General features: G+C 30.7%; 3 protein-coding genes across 3 annotated transcripts; all 3 read right to left on the bottom strand.

The window, feature by feature from the left end:
• Positions 1-67: 67 nt before the first annotated feature.
• On the bottom strand, positions 68-1985 carry LOC122599280 (probable caffeoyl-CoA O-methyltransferase At4g26220). Its single transcript, XM_043771767.1, has 5 exons — positions 1874-1985; positions 1570-1649; positions 1302-1446; positions 1081-1212; positions 68-563 (listed from the first exon to the last, which is right to left on the bottom strand). The coding sequence occupies exons 1-5, from the start codon at positions 1937-1939 to the stop codon at positions 273-275; spliced, it is 714 nt and encodes a 237-aa protein (XP_043627702.1). The 5' UTR covers positions 1940-1985; the 3' UTR covers positions 68-272.
• A 4006-nt stretch (positions 1986-5991) lies between these two features.
• On the bottom strand, positions 5992-7650 carry LOC122599325 (probable caffeoyl-CoA O-methyltransferase At4g26220). The gene is made up of 5 exons (XM_043771822.1): positions 7496-7650; positions 7317-7396; positions 7024-7168; positions 6802-6933; positions 5992-6390 (listed from the first exon to the last, which is right to left on the bottom strand). Exons 1-5 carry the CDS (start codon positions 7547-7549, stop codon positions 6100-6102), a joined length of 702 nt encoding a protein of 233 aa, XP_043627757.1. The 5' UTR covers positions 7550-7650; the 3' UTR covers positions 5992-6099.
• A 7058-nt stretch (positions 7651-14708) lies between these two features.
• LOC122599621 (probable caffeoyl-CoA O-methyltransferase At4g26220) lies at positions 14709-24520 on the bottom strand. Its single transcript, XM_043772157.1, has 5 exons — positions 24413-24520; positions 24220-24299; positions 16354-16498; positions 16126-16257; positions 14709-15243 (listed from the first exon to the last, which is right to left on the bottom strand). Exons 1-5 carry the CDS (start codon positions 24464-24466, stop codon positions 14953-14955), a joined length of 702 nt encoding a protein of 233 aa, XP_043628092.1. The 5' UTR covers positions 24467-24520; the 3' UTR covers positions 14709-14952.
• Positions 24521-25009: the final 489 nt, after the last annotated feature.

Genomic DNA, 25009 nt, shown 5'->3' with positions numbered 1-25009 from the left:
AAGCCCGTAATTATACCAACATACACGTACATTAATTACTATAAATTAACCCAACTAAGGAATCATGTTCAACAAAAGGAAATTTTATTATTTCATGATTAAACTAATACTTCGATAGACGAAACCATTGATCAACACTTAGATTAACGGAAATTTATGCATAACGAAAACTAATACTTCGATAGACGAAACCATTGATCAACACTTAGATTAACGGAAATTTATGCATAACGAAAGATAGTACGTAGAACGACTTCTAGATCGATTTCTTTCTAGTAGAGACGTCTACAAATGGTAATGCCATCACCTAATGGAACCATGGAGATTTCAATACGAGGGTCAGCTGCGAGCGCTTTGTTAAACTCTATACCAGCTATTCTTCCCTCTCTAAATTCTTCAGGTACAGAATCCTCGGGTTGTGCAACCGAGCCAAACCAGAGCGTGTTGTCATACACAACCATCCCATTCACCTTCAATAGTTTCATTAACCTCTCATGATAGTTGATGTAGTTTGGTTTGTCCGCATCAACAAAAGCATAGTCAAAACTTCCTTCATTTTCGGGCTATATGTCAACACATAAGTTAAGGTGTTATTAGGTGTGCAAACCCAAACAACATACACAAACCATATTGCCAAAAGGCCCAAAGCTAATTAAGCACCTAATAAAAATATACGAGTAAATATATGCAAACGCACCTAATTTTAAAAAGTACTCACCAAAAACTATTTATTGTACTCATTAAATGTATTGTCAATAACTTTTCCATGAGTATTATCATTATATCACATTAATGTGATATTCGTCAAAAAAAGGTCACATATTATTATGGACCTCGCTTTAATCTACCGTATTTAATATACACTTATATCGACTAATAACTAAATTTACTTCTCGTATTTTTTTTATTGACGATATATACACTGGCCGATCATTTCTTTACCAACATGAGGAAATTATTATAGGTGAAAAGAAAACGACATGACATAAGCATAAAAAATCTTAACAATTTGTTTCATGCGACAATTTAACCTATTTATGATCTTATTATTATTATTTCTAGCTAGTTATGAAAACTTACATTTTCTAGCATCTTATCGAGAGCTGGTAGAGCCAACGACTCGATAAACTCGATCTTATTTTCCACCCCTGCCTTTTCGATCACCGGGCGACCAACCTCATACCATTCTCGACTAACATCTATTGCTACAATCTGCACAAATATATTATACGGTTGAAAAAATGTATAACACAAAATTAATTTTTCTTGAACCAAATTCTTTCACAAATTAATTAATTAACCTTGCCGTTATCAGGAATTGTTAAAGCGGTCAAGAGCAATGAGTAACCCGTAAAAACGCCAATCTCTATGGTCTTCTTGGCACCAACGAGCTTCAACAGCATCGTGATCATTTGGCCCGCATCGGGTGCAGTACCCATCACAGCCCTTCATAAAAATAAATACAAAGAAACATTCTTTATCTAACTTTAATTAGTTCAAATAACGTACATATATATAATAAACTATATATATATATATATGTGTGTGTGTGTGTGTGTAATTATGTACCATGGGTGTGTAGAGGTAACAGCTCGAAGGTCCTTCAATGGTTCGGGTTCACGAGGGTACACATTAGTCTCAAGAATGTACTACAATAAGCACAAGATCGAACTTATTTTTTATGAAGTTTTAACTATTCATCATTAAATTAAAATTAATGAAAGGTTAAGATTCGATAATTTTTTTTAATTTTGACATTTGATTTAATTTCATGGTTAAGATCTGTTCTAATTAACTTTACACCTTTACTCCTTCAATTATTTTCAACTTTAGAAGATGTTCATTTATATATCAATGATAGAAATGAACTAACCTTGTATAATTCATGAGTTTGTAGTAAGCCTTTGGGCTCAGTTGGCAGCTTTTCTGGTAATTCCATTGGTTATGTCTTTGCAAGTAAAGCTTGTGAAACAGAAAGTGTCTATTTATATCCGTGAGTACGTATTTTCTTTAATGGGTCACTTTTGCACACTACATTATATGCATCAATTAAAAATAATGTGAATAGCCTTAGGGGCCCGGGTTGGCTTCCGATGTAAGGTCGATCCGGTAAAGTTTTTTTGCTATATATGCGTACCACTGCCAACATCTTTTTGGTGTTACACATTAATTTCGTTTACGTACTACACTATTAAGGGGGACGGATATAATTTATAAGTGTTACTTTTGTTTATCAAAGCTATAATTTTTTGGATCGCCTTTATTTTGTGGATTGATTTTATTTTTTATCGATTTTGTTTTTGGATCATAATAATCTAATATGCAGTAGCGAAGCTAAAAATTTTTGAGTGAGGTCGGGATCTATATATTTTTTTTCTAACACTATTTTTCGGGTAGTATGTTCGGGTCGGTTATTCGATTCGGGTCGGGTCAAAAATTAAATACTATTATTATAAAAAAAAAGTTTCAATCACTAAAAAACTAAACATTTGTTCAAGACAAGTAAACAGTAAAAAGGAGACAAACGGTTGTCTGGTTCAATTCACTGAAGAAATTAGAGTTTAACCTTTCGACCTTTAAGAACTTTGAATTCTTCAATTATGGACTCCGCATCAAACTTGCTAGCAATTTCTTTTTCTATGTAAATCACCATACTGTTTGCTAGATTGTCATCTAACATCTTATTACGTAGGCGAGTCTTGAATATCTTCATTGCCAAAAATCCCCTCTCTGTTGTTGCAATCGAAACTGGAAGTGTCAAGAGTAGCCGAAACACTCTTTCAACCAAATCGTACATGCTATTTTTCTCAGTTTCTACAGGAGTTTGGCAAAGATCAGAAATGTTTGCTACCTTACTTAGCTTGGCATTATTTATCCTTTCAACTTGAAAAGTCTCCAATTGACATCTTAATTGATTTCTCTCCTGCTCAGTAAAGTCCGTGGGATAATATTTCTCAACAAGAATATCATGCAATGTCACCAATATTAATCTCTTTTGAACATAAAGTCGCACCAAGAGATAACAACTCTACTGATTGCTTACTGAATCTACAATCCATCTCATGTATTTGCTTATCCAATGTCTCCATAAACAATTCTACTCAGTAAAAATGTTCAAATGTAACATAAAGATCTTTTTTACGAGGTCGATGCCGGGTAAATTTATATGGAGCCCTTATATCTCAAATTCTCAACTAACAATTTACAATTTCTACTTAAATCCTTAATTTGTACTAAAAACTAAATCCTTAATTTCTATTAAAACCCTAAATAAAAGACATACATAACTGAAATGGGAGGCTGGGTGGTGGCGACGGGATTGCATGTGGTCGTGGTCGGCAGGGGAGGCAGGGGAGGGGAGGGAGGAATGAGGACAGAAGGGGGGAGGAGGAAAGTGTGTTAATTTTTATCCGGTTTCATTTTTTTATATATATAATTAATTAATGGGCTAAGTAACTAATTAAGTAATGGGTTTTAGTTTGTCCTAAATAATTTTGAATGGACTTATATAAAATGTAATGGATCAATTTTATTACTTAGTATATAAAAAAAAATTCATAATTAAAATGGGAGGTCGAAACCAAATATATATATATATAAAAAGATTTATACGAAAAATATATACCCCTACATCGTAATTTTTTTTCCAGAGGTCAGGTCCCCATGTGTAGCTGAGCCCCTGCTAATATGTGCCTTTTAGATCAGCTATGTTAGAAATCCGATCAAAATGTTTGGAGCGGTTTATTTGTAATGTTTAACAATTTCAAAATATATATTTATATAGTAATAGTAATGTTTCCAGCCCCCTAATACTTTATAAATTAAGATGAGTAGAGGTTTTATAAAGTTGTCTAATCTTAACTTTTGGATTGACTTTAAAGAGTCTAGATTCAAATAACAATTTTGAATCTTACTTTTTAATTTTTCTAAATATTGAAAGTTTTTGAACTTTACCTTTTTAGTTGAGATCAATATTATAGGATCATGATCCAATTAAAATTCCAGGCCATTTGTTAATTGTTACACTATTTTCAGGTTGGAAATTCAATTACCTATTTTCAGGTTGAATTATCCAATTAAAATTCAATATTCAATCTTTATAACACTATTTATTTTTACATAATAATTTTGTATCAATTACCTATGCTATTTCGCACTTGCCAACAACACTAGTCATTGCATTATCATATCACCGCCTCCACCACCACCGCATTCCACATACCCTTTTAATTTACATTTGAAGATTTCTTTTGTTTACAACAAAAGAAAAAAAAAACCAGATACCTCGATCACAGTATTAAGGATTATACGGGGTAGAGAAAAAAATGCAATAAAGTATAACTATCGTATTAAACATAAAAAAAAGAAAACACAATGAAGAGAACAATAATTATAATGTATAGTTGAATACCATGTAAAGATGAGGCAGGTCGCAGGTGTAGTACCTTTCAAAAAAAAGAAAAAATGGCCGCAAGTAATATTTTTGTATCATGTTGGCCTTTTGGAACGTGACATCACTGACATGTATTCATAATATTCTTTTTGTTTTCTTTTCTTTTTTTTTTTTTTAAATATATCCAAAAGGATGCAACAGTTTCTGATTTTTTTATAGTAATATGTTGACATTATTTTTCATATTAAAAGTGCCAGAGTGGGTAGTTGGCCAATGAATAATAGGTACAGGTTTATCGAATAATAAGGATCACACCCGCGGGTAATCGGAACGGATATTCTTTTTTTATTACCGTGTCCGCAGGGTTTTTTGATCCATCAAATTGTGGGTATCCACCAATGATTATCCATGTTTATAATCCACGGTTATAATCCACGGTTATACAAGCTCAATGGTAAATCTACAGATTATCATATTAAATTATAGGGAATGATCATTTTGTTAAAAAAGAAAAAATTGTATACGAATACATTTAACAACTATTCAGTTCATATTGCATTTTTTGACTACCGATATATCAATAACGGGTACGCATTCAGGATTGGTCTCTATATAAAAATAGGTTCTAGACTTCTAGGTAAAAAAAAAAACGAGTATTAAAATAAGATAATTAAAACAATAGGCTTTTTTTTACTAAAAATTATCGTGTATCAAAGTACCTACTTGTGTTTCGTTAATTGTCTTGCATCAACTTTATCATAATCTAAAGATCAAGATGTTGTTCATTTGTTTAATTTCAATTAAAAGCTTTTCAATAGCTACGGCCTACGGGTGGTTCGATTCCTACTTTTCTTGTTTTTTTTCCAAGTAACCACTTCCTCTAAATTCTAGCAATTCATTCCCCATTCAATTCCATTCCAGAAAATCTCAGAATATAAGATTGAGATCCTTTATAGTTAAAATAAACTTCATAGGTGAAGTTGATGGGTGTAGACCATTAGATTAAAATCAATGGACAATATAAGGTCAAAGTCATGTTAACTTTACCTATAAAGTTACTATAACTTTATAAGATCCCAATCCCAGAATATACCCCAACGTACTCTTCACCTTTGTCTAAGATTAAAGTTGTTGACGTAATTTAAAGTAGTATCAGCTATTCAACTTCTACCTTTGCACATATCCATTTAACTCTTTCAATTAACCAAAACCTTGTGACCTTCATGCCGGCCACTTTTTAATTCCCCGTTTAGTGTACCTAAGTATCGCCAACAACTGTTTATCTGCGGGGCCCTAGCTCATGAACCCAAACATAGGCCAACGACTACAATGCCGGTATTGGGTGATTTGGCAAACACAGGTTTTGTCAATACCAGCTATGCTAATTTCACAATTTTTCTAAACAAAAACACTATAAACACGAGTTCCCTTAAAATAATTTTTATCCGTTACAAAATTTTCACAACATTCAAAGTACCCACCAAAGTACAAAATAGACTATACACCATATACTAAACCCAATTCCATTTATTTACCCTCCTCTGCAGTTGTATACAGAACCCACAAATAGCAATGTTTATTGAACATATACCACATGATTTAGAAAACAACCAATTAATATATTGGTATGCCACATAATTTACATCATAGAAAGTTTTATTTCTTAGAGAAAAAGCATCGTCGTTAACTGATGGAATAACCAGAGTTTAGTAAAGACGTCTACAAATTGTGATGCCATCACCTAATGGAACCATAGAGATGTCGATACGAGGGTCATTTGCAAGTGTTTGATTAAACTTGATAGTGTTGGCTCTCCCCTCTCTAAGTCTTTCAATAACCGAATCCTCATCTTGTGCAACTGACCCAAACCAGAGTGTGTTATCGTACACAACAACCCCATTCACCTTCAACAGTTTCATGATTTTCTCATGATAGTTGGTGTAGTTTATCTTGTCCGCGTCAACAAAAGCATAGTCAAAGCTTCCTTCATTTTCACGCTACAAGATGCACAATTAACAAAAATAGTAAAATGAACACTTAAATTGAGACAAAGGGAGTGATATTTAATGTAACAAGTCATTTAAATTTGTTGTAAGTCAATTTTGGGTGAATTTGGTCAGTAATTCCTGACTAATTTCATATTAGATTTACAAAGAGGTTTTTGATAGAGAAATAACGTGGTTTTGGAAGGATAATAACAATAATAAAAGGTGGTTATAGGCGGTTTTGTGATTGAACCCTCATACCTCAAAGAGTGAAACGGTCGCTAGGTTTTCAACTAAACGAAGATAAACCATTTACATGTTTCTAAGCACAATTGAGCACGAAGTAAATGAATGTAATATTAATGTAACAGTAAGATTTAGTAAAAGCTATTGCCAAAAAATCTGGACCGGACCAAAACTTACTATTTCAAGCAACTTATCAAGAGCCGGTATAGCCTCTGATTCGATGAAGTCAATCTTGTGCTCCACCCCGGCGTTTTTGATGACCGGTCGACCAATCTCGTAGGATTCCCTATTCACATCTATCGCGACAATCTGTACCAAACTTGGTGCTTTTAAGATTTTGTAGAGTATTGAAGATGATGAAAAAAGACAAACGTGTCACAATTAAGAATTAGTACAAACCTTGCCATCATCCGGAATAGCTAGCGCAGTTAAGAGCAACGAGTAACCCGTAAAGACCCCGATTTCTATTGTCCTTTTAGCACCAATGAGTTTTAACAAATTCGAGATCATCTGGCCCGCATCAGGCGCTGTACCCATCATAGCCCTACAAATCAATATAAATCTTTTCTAGTAATCAAAAGCAATTGATACATAAGTATTACCACACGTCCACACCAATATGTATTGCACCAAGCTATAACTTGTATTAATTAATATATATTCAGAAAAATTAATTAGCATAAAATTTATACCGTGGATGTGTAGCGGTAAGAGATCGAAGGTGCTTCAAGGCTTCATGTTCACGGGGGTAGACGTTAGTCTCCAGGATGTACTACATGACCGAAAAGAAATATAAGAAAAAAAGGTTAAATCTTAAACTTCTGAAAGATCGATCGAGTTAGATTAAAATCACTTTTATGAACAATTAAACCTTGTATAATTCATCACTTTGCAATAAGCCTTTGGGTATTTCCGCAGCTTCCATTTCGTGTTTCTTTTTATTTCTTTTTTTTTTTGCATTTGCAAAGTAAGTTTATTATTGTTTATTTATTTTATGGGCACATAGTAACAAGGTTCTACAAAGAGAAAATTATTTGTATTGCAGGCCAGAGACTATAAATCCAACACAGGTACGGGTACATCCAAGTAAAAGGTTTTTAAGAGAAGTTACAAGTTTAACCCTTTAAGTTTTATAAACAAATTATAAATACTCCTAAAATAGCTATTGCTATTTCTAACTGAAATCACTTATGCTTGGTGCATTTATATTATTCTTGTACGCCATTAAATACAATTACTTTATTGTAAATGGCTAATTTTAGGCATAAATCTCTTGTTTTGGTGTGGATGACTAATTTTGTTGTATAAATATCACTCTCCAGGGGAAAAAAAAAACAAGAGTCTTACTCTTTGATGAAGCAAGCATTTTTTTTTTATTCTTAATCAAGTAGAATCATGATAAACCCATATCACCACTACAAGAAAAATGTCGGTTAGTGACTGATAAGTCATAATTGAATATATATTAAAGCAATAACTGCAGAAAATATAAATAAATTTTACTCGATTTCACGAAATTAACAATATCCCTTGAAAGCTTTACTTTTTAGAAAACATCTTTTGTTTATTAGTAGAAAAAGTAACATCTGACCTGGTAACCTGCTGACCTGTCGGTTTGATTTTTAATTCACAGCATTAGAAATGAACTTTGGATGAATTCACAGAATTAACAATGCTATTATTTTAATTAATAATAATAATAATAAAAAGAAACACTTTTATAAATATTAATAAATAATAATACAGTGAATAATTACTTTATATTTTCAAAATAAAAGATTAGTGATTAGTCATTATTTCCAATGTCACATACTGCTCTAAATCACTAATCCAACGCCATTTATTGTATACTTCTCTTTTTATATAATAAAGATTCATTCTTTGGTGTAAGCATGATGTAATGTTATTATGACGGTATTCTTTTTATATATGAGATAATCAACTTCATATAAATGTATCATCTCTATTAGATAGAATATTAATATGTGATGTATTTTATCTAGCATATCATTGAACCTTAAATATTACTTGATATATGTTAATTATTAAGAAATGGAAGATGATTGTGTACCGAACCACGTTCGCCTAATATGGTTCGAAGGTTATAAAAAGGGGAATTTAATTTTATGTTTTCTTGGCGATTACCCGAAGGTAGGACAATGACTCTTTACACTAAGGAAGTGTTTTAGGGTTGTCATTGATCGGTTGACCTTGTGATGATATGCTTCCGATTAAACAAAAGTTTTTTCTCCTTATATATGCCTACTTTGATGTATATTATGTGCATTTCAGGTTTGAGTTTTATAAGAGTAAAATATGATTTAAAATGAGGTGATAAATGAATTGAGGAGGTCGAATATAGTTTGACAAAACTATGACATAAAGGTAAGAGGTAGATATGATGAACCAAGATATATGTTCATAAGCTAGCCTCTACAGCACACCACAGAGCTATAATTCTAATGGAAGTTTTATCATGATTAATGCTGGAACAATACTTAAGAAAGATGTTTTCTTATTTATTTGTTTAATTGTGCAAACCAGCAAATGGGAAGGCACGACAAAGACTAAATTTTACAAACTGAAGGCTTGTTTTGGTATTCCTCATTTGGGCCGTATCACTCTCCAGAGTCCATCTCAACTCCCTCAATTGTTTTACTTTTGGATGGAGCAATACACAAAGAAGATGAGGCCCATATTATTGTTTGGTTTATGTCCGCTAGAAAGGTTACTTGGGTATGAAGATTAGAGAGGGGTATATATGTTTCTTTGACAGCTTATTCGAGGGAGCCTATCACATATTCTGTCGACATATATTCTTGGTGGGTGCGTTTTGGGGAGTCAACGAACGAGCAGGAGCCGATGGAACTAACAGTTTTCTTATCAAATATTATGTTCGTCTAAGGTTTTTGTTATCTCTTTCGATGAACAATTGTTAGTTAATTTTATTTGATGAACTTTACTTTTAGTCGCGTAAACATTGTTTTTTTTATTATAATTGATATGACTGATTGAGTTTTTATTTATTATTATTTGATTTGGATTTTCCTAAGACAATTTATTGTGAGTTAATGATTTGTGCCGAGTCCACCTAGTTTAGAAATTAAGACAGGTCATCTAATTAACATAAGTTGTGCCTAAATTTATTTATGTCATTTAATAAAGTTATGTTTATGTAATTTAGAAAAAAATATTCGGTAAAGTTTATTAAGTAAATTAATGTGTTTGGGATTCAGGAAAGATGCATTTTTTCTATTATTGTTTACGACTTTTATTTTTATTTTTGTCTTGTTTAATTAATTTATGTTTAGATATTTAGTTAATTAAAATTAGTTTTTTTTATTAATTTTAAAAACTAAACAAAATGTGTTAAAACTTGACTATAATCACATATGCTCCTCATGGGAACGATAACCACTTACCCTATCTAGTATAAGGTATTTAGGTTTATTTTTGGTTGATACTTTGATCAGTGACCATTTTGTTTAGTGACAAATAAAATTTGGTCACTAATAATCTTATTTAGTTACCATTAAGAAAAAGTGGTCACTAAACAAAATTAGTGGCCAAAAAATAATGTTTTCTATATATTTTATAATTTGGTCACTAATAACCTTATTTAGTTACCTTATTTTATAATTTTTTTTAGGTCGACATATGTTTTCTATATATTTTTTTAATCCTATTTTTTGTCTTAATTTTACTTTTTTATCTATCATTCAAACTCCTGTCAAAATTCTTTTTATACTATTCTAAAGCTCCAATCGATCAAATCGATCTGCACACCGAATTCGGCCTCAACTCCACATATATTAAATTAGAATGCAGTTATTAGAAATGGATGATTTATATATCCATCTGCTACCAAGTGGTTTGATTATGTTATTCAAAGCTTGCTACAAGGTATTATTAATCGTCCATTAATGTTCCTCATCTAGATATTATTTGTTTTTTTAAGTCAAAAACGTTTGAGATGGTCTTAAGTATGTGTTTGCCTTAAGTTTAGATATAACAAACTACAATTTTTTTATTTAACTAAAATTGGAAAAAAGAAAAAAAAAGGTTAACTAAATTCAATACTTACATGGAGTTAATTTTCATATGCTTCTTTCTTTAGTTTTCATAATTATAGCTAAAATTGTTGTTTGTGTCTGCCTTAAGTTTAGATATAACAAACTACAATTTTTTTATTTAACTAAAGTTGGGAAAAAAAAAGGGTTAACAAAATTTAATACTTATATGGAGTTAATTTTCATATGCTTCTTTCTTTAGCTTTTGAAATTATAGTCTAAAATTGCTGTTTGTGTTGATGATTTTAATGTTTAATATAAACATTGAACTTTGACAGTGCAATCTGCCTATGGAGAAATACTGAACCACGAAACTTAATTCATGAAGAAAAACAAATTCCCATATAGAAGTCTGACATATCAAAAACTAAAACAAGAAACTTTCAAAGAAGCCCGGTTTCTCCAAACCCCTTTTGGGCCTTCCCTGAACGATTAGTTTATTACGCATTACTTTTTTAACTTTTTGCCTTATTTGAATCGTTTTATGTTTTATTTTTAGGTATTCTAATTTAATTCAGTGTCTATTTAATATACTTGAATTTCAATTTTTTAAGCTTTGATTAATACAGTTTGAGACTACCCGTCCATTGGACGGGCCTCAGCACTAGTATTGTAATAAAACAAAGCTTATTATTTTTTAAGGTGTAAATTAGTTGCATCAGATAGCATAACATACATTATATTAACAGGTTTTTCGTTAGAGGTCCTCTCACCTCTTTTGTTGTACCGTATGGGAGGGAAAACAAAGCTTTTACTTTTCCTTATAAGACCTTAACGTTTACTTACATTTTTTCATGTAACATCAATTTCATCTTGCACCTCTTTCACTTTATTTTAGTTAAGAACATAATAAATTTAGACCTACCAATGGCTTCTTTTAAAGAACGTAGTACAACATATGTTGGTGGACCCTTATTATCACCTCTTGCTGCTGCTGCTTTTCATTAACATCTTCCCAAAAAAAATTCGTAATTAAATGGAGGTGGTCCAACACATATATTTGTTGAAGGGGAGGGAGGTGTAAATAATAGGCTCTAAAAATAACATAATTCGTATTTGAAAAACACTAGTGGAATCTGTTGAAAAGCAAAAGGAGAATACATATTTGAGGAACACCAGACTACTCTTTGGCTCTTTGCCATGTTTGAGAAAAAGATAAAAACATGATACTATCATTTGATTCCATTTCACTCAGTGAAGAACTCCACCTTCACCAACATGTTTCACTAAGTAACATTAACTCTATCTTCTCAAGTTCTTTTATTTAAGGAAAAAAAAGGGATTGGAAGGGAAATCAAACTTTTTGGTGTTATTAATTTTATTATAAGAGGGAAATTAAAAGGGGAGTGATATTTATACAACAAAACTTAGACAGCTATAACAAAAGTACAAACTGTATTACGCAGTGTACAACTATATTATGCAGGATTTATTGTAGATGGCTAAAATTTGTTTTAGCAATATCACTTCCCAAAGTAAAAGAGTGGAAAGGGTCCCAAAGGATGTAACAATAGACTTTTCCTTCTAATATTTTCTGCCCTGAGCTGATTACGAAGGAAGCCAAATAATATAAATTTTCTCTATAATTATGTCACTTGTAATTGTAGAATTGGAAACCAGGAATATTGATACTTTGATCATTAAAGTAAGAAAGTACATAAGAATTTGACTTGAAGAGACAAGAAAAAACACTCTTTGAACTAGACTAATATAATGCATGTAGTCTCTACTATTTTGTATTATAATATTCTGATCAAGCGTAATTTGTTTTTTGTATTTTGAATTTATGTGATATCTTCAAAAATCATATGTAGGAATGTTATGGCTAAAATACTGTAATGTACGCTGTAAATGAGCAACTGACCATCTTTTGTGAATTGGAAATTTTTGTAGTTGTTTCAAAACCTTTTCAATTGGTTAATTTGGGTTTAACCCAAAACTCAACCAGAAAAAACCCGAACCATTTAAACCGAAACCCAAATCTTTATTCGGTTCGGTTTATGGGTCACAATTTTCATGACTCAAACACAAATAACCTGACCAATCAACATATGTATACCATTAGTCCATCACCACCCTCCCTATAATCAACATATTACAATTAGTTTGATTATAATTAATAATATAAAATGAAATATTGATATATAAATATTAATTCGTATTAATCCAAATAAAATATTAATTATCATTAAATTGGAGATGAAAAACCAAAAAGTGTAAATTAAATTAGACATGTGTTGATTTATTTAATTTTGAGAAATTAAAGGTTGTGATTAGTCAATTGAAATTGGGTCAGTTGCCTTTTAATATATATATATATATATTAAGATTAAGATTTTTCTGTTTTTCGAGTTAGTAGGTTAGCGTTGAGTAGGCATGAGCACAGTCAAAACCCGACCTGACCCTAGCTTGACTCATGCAAACCCGAAACCCGACAGTGCAATAAATCGAACGTGTGACCTAAACTGGTACCCTATCAGCATGTCAATTCGGGTCGGGTTTGGATGGATCCAGTTCGGTTCCCGGGTTCGAGAGACATTTGTTCATCACGTTTCAAAACCCGAGCCAACCTGAAACCCCATAATGCAACAAAATCGAACCCGTGATCCAGTCTGTTACCCTATCGAGCGGCTCGATTCGGGATCGAGCGGGTCTGGGCAGGTTATCAGGGTTTTCGGGTCATATGTTCACTCCCAACAGCGTTGAACAATATGTAGGAATCAGGACTCGAGACTGAGCATAATGGAAGAAGCCCCATAGTACAAAAATGAAACCGTCTCAAAAGAGATTCGAACTTTAAACCTTCACCTTCAGGGAAAACAAAATACTAGTTTAATGTACTTTGGTAGCTTCATTCTAAGTTGTGCCCTTCCTTGATTGTTTTTCGAAATCTTTATGATCAACTCTTTATTTGTTTGTACCGCCTTCGGACACAATACTTTTACCGCCTAAGTTGAGTCTATGTTGATTATTTGGTTTCCTTTTTACTACTTAATTTCATTTGCCATGAATGCACCATTATGATAATCAATGGAAAGTTTTAGGGCTGAGCAAAAATCGAACAAAAAATCAAAAAAACCATACAAACCGAAAAAAAACCAAAAACCATTGGTTTTGGTTTCTAATGAAAAACCGAACTATAAAAACTGACCGAACCAAAAATATAAATTCTTTACTTTATTTTATATTTATATCATTTTATTATTAATTTTTGGTAAATATGTTACTATATTTGCATTTTTAGGTGTATATAATAATATCATTTATATGTTTAAGTGAAAATACACAACAAGATTGATTTACTTTAATAATTGTATAATTAAACAACGTGTAAAAGATATTAATAGTTATATATAAAATTCATTTGAAGTTTGTACAACTTACTTTTATAAATTTGTTGTCATTGTTGTAGTGTTATTGTTGCTAATATTGTTTTGAAAACTTGTTGAAATTAATTATGGTATAATTATAGAGTATAAACTTATAAACTTTTCAAGCTCAAATTGACCCAAACCACAAGTGGTTAAAAACCGACTAAAACCGAAAAACCGAACCGAAATAAACTCAAACCGAAAAAACCAAAAACCAATGGTTTTAGTTTTTAAAAACCAAATTATAACGGTTCGGTTTCGGTTTTAGCCAAAAACCGACCCAAATCGAACCGTACTCACCCTTTCTATATCATTTTTTTAAATAAATAATTATTTTATTTTTATTTTTAAACTAACTCAGATATCTAAAGCAAAACATAAAAATACACCGATAATACTCGAAAATACTTCTCTCCAAAAAATTAAACCCTTAACAATTGGACACTACTCCTAATGGCAAAAAGTTTAATTCTTGAAAGGAAAATAATTTTACTTCTCTTTCTTAATTTTCTTAATTTTACCCTTATGAAGTCAAAGGATTAATCATTCCTCTTCCTAAAATTGGGTTGGTCAACGGATGGAAGTATGTAACTGTTGTCACTTATCTTTTGATTCACAACAATATAAGAACTAATCGAATGAATTTGATAGATAATAAATATGTAACATGACATTTATTTTTATATAGTACACATAAAACGAATTGAACCATCCATGACTTTTCACCAACAGTCAAATCGTTTAGTAACTAACTTTCCAGAACGGTAGATAACTATTTATTCGGTTGGTAACTTTATTCTTAACAAGCTAAGCCCCGTAACTATTCATATAATATAAATAACACATCGTAATCTCCTAGCAATGAGTGGGACGAGGATAACCACAATTTAGTAAAGACGTCTACAAATTGTGATGCCATCGCCCAAAGGAACCAAAGAGATTTCGATACGAGGGTCATTTGCAAGTGCTTCATTAAACTTGACGGTGCTAGCTCTCCCGTTTCTAAGTCTTTCCTCGACTGAATCTTCATGATGTGCAACTGACCCAAACCAGAGTGTGTTGTCGTACACAACGACCCCATTCACTTTCAAGAGTTTCATGATTTTCTCATGATAGTTGATGTAGTTTATTTTGTCGGCGTCAACAAAAGCATAGTCAAAGCTTTCTTCATTGCCATGCTACAATAATACATAAAAGATCGTTAGGTTAGGTGCATAAGTCCAATTGCACAAAGCAAAGTGCTCAAAAACTTTGATAGAATAATTTTTACATTCTTCTTCCCTATTGAACAAATATATATATTAAAATGAACAATTGACAACATAGCAAAACGAACAATTAAATTGAGACGAAGAGATTAATATTACTATAACAAGTCATTTAAGTTTGTTTTATAAATGTACATTCCATAGACCCCCGTCGACTAAAAAGAGACCGACTCAAAATTGATATCAGGTTCGATAGTGTCGAGAAGGTATTAGCCACCGATGACCGTAAGATAACCCATTTACATATTTTAGAGCACACTTTAGCACAAAGTAAATGCATAACAACCTTGTATCAATAGTTCATTTCGGGTTCTATTTCAAGTTTGAATTGATATACGTTGGCCAATAATCTATGCTATATTATAAAGCAAATCCAATTTTAAACTTTCAATATTTCAACATTTAATTTCAACAATATACACATGATAATACATGATGTACCATATATCAATACATATAACTTTCTCTTTCATCCATAAATCATTTTATTCTTCTAATTCTTTTAAAATCTTTTATCTTAAAAACCGTACATCGATAAATTATAAAAATTATATGGGTGTTCTTAAAATTTCATGTTTTTTCATTAGAGATGTCATTCGATATACTTTCGACGAATTTTAAAATCCGAGGATGGGGCCCGTATGACTAAGGCATTTGGCTATAACATTCTATGACATATCACCCTCATCATTTTATCGCCGCAACGCGTAGTACTTGCTCTCGTAATAATAATCTAATAGTGAGATTTAATAAAGGTTATTGCCACAAAATCTGGACCAAAACAAAACTTACTATTTCAAGCAATTTATCAAGAGCCGGTATAGCCTCTGATTCGATGAAATCAATCTTGTGCTCCACCCCAGCATTTTTTATCACTGGTCGACCAATCTCGTAGAACTCCCGACTCACATCTATCGCGACTATCTATACCAAAATTTGGTACTATTAATATTTTGTTAACTATTCAACATGTATAGCTTCAAAAAGACAACTTGTAGTGTCACAAAAGTTAATGCCAACCTTGCCATCATTAGGGATCGCTAGCGCAGTTAAAAGCAGCGAGTAACCTGTAAAGACCCCGATTTCTATTGTCTTTTTAGCACCAATGAGTTTTAACAAAATCGAAATCATCTGACCAGCAGCAGGCGCTGTAGCCATTATAGCCCTGCATAAATCTTTTTTAGTAAACAATATTTACATATATTGGGCATTGATATTCGTACCAACATTTTTCATTATTTCACTACAACCGTTTATTAAGTAGTTGTACCGCATGTTTCTATGTTTGTATATTGTGGTAAAAGTATAAAAAATTATGGTACAAATATCGACCCCTATTATTTACATTTACAAATGGAACTGATATGCCGTTAAAAGAAAAATAAGTGATATTTCTACACCAAATCAATTAATATTTATGAATTTCGGGTTTTGTCACTTTGTGTAATAACGAGAGTTAGACACCTGTGGTTTACGGCGGTGATAGAGGTGATGGCGGGGGTGGTGATGTAATGGCGGTGGCAGCGGTGGCGATGATGGGGTGATATACCTGACGGGCTCCGTCTTCGAAGTTAAAATATCGTCAAAAGTATATCGAATGACCTTTCTAATGAAAGATTTTGAATGCACATTAGGGAAGTAAATGTTGAAACTTTATTATTATTATTAAGTAAATATATAATAGATAGGAGAAACATTAGGGAAGTAAATATTGAAATATTTCTAGAGGAAAGAGAAAAAAAATGATTGGTTGAGATTGGAAGAGAGAGAAGGTATTATAGTTATTTTAAGTAAATATAGAATAGATAGGAAAAACATTAAGGAAGTAAATATTGAAACATAATATGTTAGACAAAGCTATTTTTTTATAATATTGTATATATATATATATATAATGGGCTTACACCCGGTTATGTTTCCATGAGTCTAGTATATAGTTTATGCATTGGTTTGTCCTCATATTATTTTAAAAGCATGTGATTTTCAATATATAACTATAAAGTTTCTCAGTCATCTATTAGGGCATGTTATTAATAACTCTTTCTGTGTATTGACACCTTTCAAATAGGGCAAATATTTGGGAGTAAAATGTGCAAATTTTACCCTTTCTAACCTACCAACTTTTTGTCACATCGCTATCAACTTTAAGTCACTATTTTTTTTTAATAGATGTTTAATATTTTTTTTTTCTTTTAATACTTTACCCCTTATTATTATTATTATTATTTTTTATTTATATATTATTATTATTTATTTTTAAATGCAAAAAAATCACTTTCACTAAAAATTCGTAGGTTTTACAAAAAATTAATGGGAAACCGAGATACTATATTGTTTCTCACCGCTCTAACAATAACAAAACTAATTCTACTAAAAAACATCACTTTATTATTATTGTTGTTGTTATTAGTACTATTATTATCACAATTATTATATGCCAAATTAGTATAAACTTTATCATCCCTTAAAAGCAAATGTAGAGTGTAATACATGATCGTAATGTGTCGCCTTTATGTATCCATTAGGGGTGTTAATATTGCGGTCAGACCAAAAACACTAAAAATCATACCAAATATGGACCTTAATCGACATGAATCAAAGATTTCGGTTCGATCCACGGTTCTATATAATTATGCATTTTGGTCCATGTCCAAACCGAAAAACCTCATGTTCAGACTCAGACTAATTCTATGCACCATATACAATATTGGTAATATCTTTTATCTAAATATCATAAGATATCATCTATTTAAAACTATATACTTATATGATAAAAAAATCTATATAAAGTCATAATTTGTTAATAACGTATGACATAAAACAAATGAAAATATTTCAAGGAAAAAAATTAATAAAAGATTATTTTAAAAAAAATAATATAAGATTTAGTACTTATTTTCACAGTTATATATTTAAACTAAGTTGCAAATCATCAAACGGCTCTTATTCTTTTAAAGATAATTTTAGGACTTTGTTATATATCTATAGGGACCCCATATCTATATATATAAGGTAGTTTCCAATAAGAACACCCTTAAAATGAGAACAAGGTGAGAACACTAAAAAACATCATTTTGATGCATTAAAAGTTCATAAAATTAATATAGTGTATAACTTATTATTATTAATTAAGTGTTTAACTACACATTATTTATATAATGAATAAATAACATGCCCCTATGAATTTTATAGGTTAAATAATTAGCATGTGAATGGTTCCATAGCTAATCTTAGCTATGGAACAACCTTATATTCACCCCCCCCCCACACACACATATATATATAAAGTTTATTAATTAAATGATACTTAACGTTTGCGCGATATTGCTGGTTTAATATCTTTCCTTTCGATATTACGAAGATCATACCTAACGTTTCCAAAACTCCACTCAGGCCATACTGGAACCAAACGTCGTTTGATGATGTGTGCATTACCTGCCGGTACGACTAATTTTAAGTTATATATTTTTTTTTATAAAAATTCTCCAAAGCTCAAAATTTCCTTTTTTGAAAATATCGGAAATACCGCAACGGTAATACCGAAAAATACCGGGAATAGCATAAATACAGGGCGGTAATTACCGGTATTTAAAATATATGCTTGACCTTCTGCCGTCGAATCGCAGCATGAAGCTTAAAGTAATGTTTTAAATACCGGTAAATACCAGCCTATATTTCTGGTATTCCCGGTATTTTCCAGTATACCATTGCAGTATTTTCGATATTTTCAAAAAAGAAATTTGATTTTTTTAAAAAGTTATTTTTATGATACTTTATTTGCTATTTTGGTTATTTGTGAACTTTTAAACTTATTTGTTATGAAATACATATTTGGTATTATATTTGAGTGTTATAAGTGCAGTTTGACTATTTTCATTAAATTATAACAAGTTTTAAAGAATTTTTATTAAAAAAAAATTAAAATAATCGTAGCGCCCGGTATTTCCGGTAATACCGATAATACCGGAAATTTTTTCACACTGGTATGACTAAAAAAAATACATTAGGTATGAAAAAATACAAAATTTTTATTAAAAATACATTTGCTTCAAGCGGAATTCACCTTTCAGAATAAAAAAAAATACAAAAAAAATGATAACAAAATTTAATAACCAAACATTAGGTATGAAACCAGTAATATCATGTAAACAATAGATACCATTTAAGTAATTAAGAAACGTGATATTACATTTTGTAAAAACACTAAGACTTTCCGGCGACGCGGTCGGAGATGATCATGGTGGCGTGTAAGTTACAAAAAACACATGTCCTAAAATAAGTGGTCCTAAAATAACTTGCACCTATATATATATATATATATATATCTATTAAAAGAGTAGTTAAACAAGCCTTCTAAAGCATTCTTCAAACTAAAAGCCATTCTAAAAAATTGCCACGTAGTATTTATCCCATGTGGCATCTCCATATTTTTTTAACAATATTTTATAGCCTATTTTATATTTATAGAAAATTTTAGATTAAAAAAAGAAAAAATCTTCCCTCAAAATGATCAAATCTTATGTATATATAATCACAATTACAACTTTATAATTCAATATTAAATATTATATTAATGCTACAGACTACAGTTTCTTTATTATATTATTATTAATATCAAACTAATATGTTGAGTTTTAATGATTTTTTAATGAAATTTTGGTAAGGACTTAGGTTAAGTGTATGTGATTAATAGATATGTTCATGAATAAGTTTGAAAAGAAACGATTCATATCATATTATTGATAATTTTAATTATGTGATTAAATTTTAATACATGTTTATCTTTAATCTTATAGCTACAAAATAAATAACATTAGTCAAAACTTTGATAAATGATTGTTTTAAATAGCTCCACATTACAAAATTAATAACATTAGTCAAAACTTTTTTTTTTTTTTAATTTTAGAACGATAGTCAAAACTTTATTAAATGATTGTTTTAAACAGCCGCACATCGTGCTGGTAAAAAACCTAGAATATATATATGTATATATAGGGATTGGGTATTGTAAAACAAGTATTAAAGTAAAACAAATAAGACAAGATCTTGACCTTTAGATGATGATTAAATTGATGCACAATGATTCACGAAGCAATTGATGCACGATGATTTTCATGATGCATGGTGATTTTCAGTGAAGAGAAATATATTGTTTTACATGTTTTACTTTAAAACTTGTTATATTTTACCTAAAACCTATATATATATATATATATATAGGGAAAATGATCCGTACTGTAGACTTTACCTAAGCTTAGGTACTGCCACATTAAAAAAAGTTACATATTAAACCTTTGAATTTAATAAACATATATAACCCCCCCTGAATTTTACATAAACTCCCCCTGAATTTTACATAATCACCTCCTGCTTTACCTAAGATAGGTACTGCATGCTTTACCTAACATTTTCCCGTATATATATATATAAGTTTTAGATAAAATAAAACAAGTATTAAAATAATACAATAGGCTTCTTCTTCACTAAAAATCACTGTGCATCATAAAAATCATCGTGCATTAATATAAGAGTTAAAATATTGTCCTATTTGTTTTACTTTAATAATTGTTTTACAATACTCAAACCATATATATATATATATAGTTATATATATCGGTCTCCAAATACAACGAAATTTATATTGATATGTTGATAAAAATAAATTATTTACAATAATGCATTTTAGTTCTTTTGAAAATATATATAAAATGAATTATGTAAGTAAATTGTAAATTTCTAATAACTAATTATGATATGAAAATAAAGCTCGTTACAGGTTACAGACCCTATTAATCAGTTGGTGGTGGCTCATTTGGAAAAGTCGGAACGATACTCGTCATTCCAACGCTAAGGTGCCAAGTGAGGATGTTTTTAACTCTTTGGTTTCAGTTTCTTTTCTCTGGATAAAAAGTCGTGACAAGAAGAATGTTACCCGTTGGGATGATTGGTTGGTTAATCCTCTTGCTTTGGTCTAGATTGATGGCTGTCGTATTCTTTTATGACTCTAGGAGTACTTTGAGTACAGACGTGTTTTTAATTCGGAAGGTGGTTGTATGGTTATTTCTTTCTCTAGACAATGTATTTTTCGACATCTAGCATCTTGCTAGTTGGTCGTTTTCATTAATAAAAGTCTCTTTTTGCCGTTAAAAAAAAATATGAAAATAAATAAAATTCAAAATAAAAGACGAGGTGACATTTGAATGGGACAACCAGTGAGAATTGCAAATGTAAGGAAACATAAAGTGATGTGACTATGGCAAATGCGGCGAATTTTTAGAGTGAGAAGGGGCGAAATTTGTCCTTTTAAAGCGTGGTGTCAATAGAGAAATCTCATTGTGTCAATAGTATGACCCATAAAACATGACCCAACTCTCTTCTTTAAATTGTAAATCATTAACTATTCTTTTTAATATCCTTCAATATAATCAATACAGCTAATAATTAACATACTAGATTAATACTCGGTTGGTAACCCCGGTCGCGACAACCACCACATCACCGCTCTATAGTGCGAGTCTTTTTATTGTTTAAAATATTTTCACCATTACCTTTATATCAGTTACAAATATATTAACCTACATCATTCGACACCACCACTATGACCAATAGTCATCGCCATTATCACCCCACACCGACACTATCGGACCATCATCGCTCTCATCACCGTCGCATTGCGCGGGTACCGTGCTATTATCATACTAAATAAAAGTGTTTTATCTATAACACATTTTGTGTTGGTACTCTCGCATCATCGAATGTTGTAAAGAAAGAACGTTATGGATGCAGACCATAAATGAAACATCAAGTGAGGTATTTATAGGCATCTCAGTTAAATATCGTCTAATCTTTGCTACATGTAATGATTTTGTGACTTTTGCATAATAAGAGTTATGTGATAATGACCCTTGTACTCTTCGTGCCCTAAAACTACCAAGAAATTTTTTATCAGTAAACAACTCACATGAAGGGCAACCACCAACGTTTGAGGATCAGTTGGGTACTCGGCACCTTTTATTTTTCATGTTTATCTAATCTCAAGGTTGATTCCAATAACCATAGGTAGATAAGGCAGCTTAGGACATTTGCACGATTGTAAGCGTCAAAGTTGTCCATCCTAATTGACTGTAAGTCCAATCTAACTTTAACATCCAATTTTATCTTTTATCTTTGTTTTTCATCTTCCATGTAGATCAAATGAAAACAAACTACATTAATGTAGCTTGAAGAATTACTTCTTAAGCTTACTACATTAATATTTGTTAATACTGGGTCAACTTAGAGTCTTTGACATCTAAGCTGGCGTAATTTAAGTGAACATAAGCTGACCCGACTTACAATTAAAAACTTAAGCATTTTTTTATACTAATTTGTTATCAACAAATATAATCAATTACACTATAAGTAGTCTATAACTCAACATGTATATCCCACTAAATATTTTAGATGCATAAAATGTTTTGAATAATAATATCATCATATTTTAACATGTTTTATCAATTATTATTAATTATTAATTGTGTTGTTATGAAACTTAATATGTTTAATTCGCGTATTACGTGAGAAAATAATATAGTTTAGATGCATTACGGATCTACAACAATAATGATGCATTTACTTAATTACGAAGTGTGCATGAGCTAATGAACATGTCACAATAATAATAATGATGCATTTCATGTTAAGTGCAAAAGTAAACAAAGTTTATAATGATGCGTCATCATCCATGAATGATTATAAATCTTTTTCCAATTCTAGATTCGATGCAATTGCATCGGTAGTGTTTCATCATCCGATATATAGTTATGTTTCTAGATTTGCACTTTAATCATTTGTCAGAAAGTGAAAATGAAAAATATATATATATATATATATATATTTGATTTTACGCATTTCAACTCTCATGTGATTTTGCGTCTTTTCTTTTAATTATAACATTATAATATAACAATTATCAAGTTCTAGGTTTAATAAACTAAAACTCATACTATGATTTATTTAGGGCTGTCAGTATTAACTAATTTGATGTATTAAAATTTATACTTTGTTTGTGAAAATTTAAAGGGTGGTTATTAATATATAAAGTACTACTTTTTATGCATGTAATAAGCTGTTAATGATAATTCTTACCGTCATTATAATTTCCTATTTGTTTTATTTTATTTTTTTTTGAACGACAAAAGTGAATTTTATTGATCAACAAAACTAGCAAAGAGCTAGTTGAATTACAAGTATAAGACATGTAAAAAGAGTAGAAAATGAAGGATCATAAATATCCTATAATTTCCTATTTGTTTTATCTAAAAGATAATATATTTATCTAGGAAAATGAAGGAGGATAAGTAGGTGGTTGAAAATGGATCCAGATTTTTAAGGATATAAAAAAAATGTCTATTTTATCCTATTTGTACTATTCAAATGAGAGGTTAAAAATTATTCCCACAATTTGTTAACATGATAATAATTGAGGATGTGTTAGGCTTCTAGCTACACTCTCCTCTTGGACTGTCATATATGTGAATAAATTTGTTTAAATATAAACAAATCAAGTTATACTTAATACTACTTATATAATATTCATATGTAAACGATTTTCACATAAATCTTACCCTATACATATATGCACACATTTAAGTGGGATCCACATATGCGATGGCGGTGGAGGCGCCAAGCGGCAATACGGTGGTAGCGGCGATTGATAGTGGTGTGCTGGTGACAACTATTAGTCGTGGTGGTAGCGTTGAATGGGTAATTGATGTAAAATTCATTGATATTAAGGTATTTTGATAAGATCGTATATCTTAAAAAGTGTGATTTTCAATCGATAGAAAGAGAGGCAGAGAGGGAAAAAACATGTATATTTATTTGGAAAATTAACATGAGATATACCGTGGATGTGTGGCAGTAACAGCTCGAAGGTGCTTCAAGGCTTCATGTTCACGAGGGTAAACATTAGTTTCCATGATGTACTACACGATCGAAAAGAATTAACGAAATTAAGGTGAGACATTTCTGAAAATTGTGAAAGATCGATCGAGTTAATAATGAGCAATTAATAAAGGAAGTTATTATTTCTGAAAACCTTGTATAACTCATCACTTTCCAATAAGCTTTTGGGTATTTTTGCAGCCTCCATTTAGTATTCCTTGTTTGCGTATGCAAGTAAGTTATTATTGTCTATTTATATGATGGGCATATATTCTTCACTCAAATTATTGAATTATTAATCAATACCAATCAATCAATCATGCACCTCTTTCAATATAATTTTTGGTTAAAAGTTATATATATTAATAAGCCGATGAAATCAGCTCAATTCGCAAATGCATTTCTAATTTCTTACAGGTTTTGGATTCGAGTTGACAATTCCGTCTCTGAGGATTTATGGACATTGGCCGAGTGAAAAAAAAGGCCCGGAAGATTAGCACAACAATTATAATTATATAAACTAAGATATAAAAAACAACGATAAGTATTATTATCAATGAACTTCGCAAAATACTGAATAATATCAAACTTTTATGACATTAAAACTAAAAATAAGTCGGATCATAACACTGAATAATATCCTAAGTTTGATAATTTGAATTACAAATATATAACTGTGTTGTTTGTTACCTTTATACTATTGTGAATTATTTGCAGATACCAAGGCTTTAGCACACTGCACAACAACGCA

This window comes from Erigeron canadensis, chromosome 5, assembly GCF_010389155.1.
Source record: "Erigeron canadensis isolate Cc75 chromosome 5, C_canadensis_v1, whole genome shotgun sequence".
NCBI classification, from domain to species: domain Eukaryota; kingdom Viridiplantae; phylum Streptophyta; class Magnoliopsida; order Asterales; family Asteraceae; genus Erigeron; species Erigeron canadensis.
This window is presented reverse-complemented; position numbering and strand designations above follow the sequence as displayed.

Excerpts from the sequence above, each read along its gene's own strand:
- LOC122599280 (XM_043771767.1), bottom strand. The coding sequence starts at position 1,939 with ATGGAATTACCAGAAAAGCTGCCAACTGAGCCCAAAGGCTTACTACAA. Across the intron at positions 1,650-1,873 it reads AAACTCATGAATTATACAAG|TACATTCTTGAGACTAATGT; the intron begins GTTAGTTCATTT and ends TGCTTATTGTAG. Across the intron at positions 1,213-1,301 it reads CAATTCCTGATAACGGCAAG|ATTGTAGCAATAGATGTTAG; the intron begins GTTAATTAATTA and ends ATATTTGTGCAG.
- LOC122599621 (XM_043772157.1), bottom strand. The coding sequence starts at position 24,466 with ATGGAGGCTGCAAAAATACCCAAAAGCTTATTGGAAAGTGATGAGTTA. Across the intron at positions 24,300-24,412 it reads AAAGTGATGAGTTATACAAG|TACATCATGGAAACTAATGT; the intron begins GTTTTCAGAAAT and ends TCGATCGTGTAG. Across the intron at positions 16,499-24,219 it reads GTTACTGCCACACATCCACG|GGCTATAATGGCTACAGCGC; the intron begins GTATATCTCATG and ends AGATTTATGCAG.
- LOC122599325 (XM_043771822.1), bottom strand. The coding sequence starts at position 7,549 with ATGGAAGCTGCGGAAATACCCAAAGGCTTATTGCAAAGTGATGAATTA. Across the intron at positions 7,397-7,495 it reads AAAGTGATGAATTATACAAG|TACATCCTGGAGACTAACGT; the intron begins GTTTAATTGTTC and ends TCGGTCATGTAG. Across the intron at positions 6,391-6,801 it reads TTGATAAGTTGCTTGAAATA|CGTGAAAATGAAGGAAGCTT; the intron begins GTAAGTTTTGGT and ends TGCATCTTGTAG.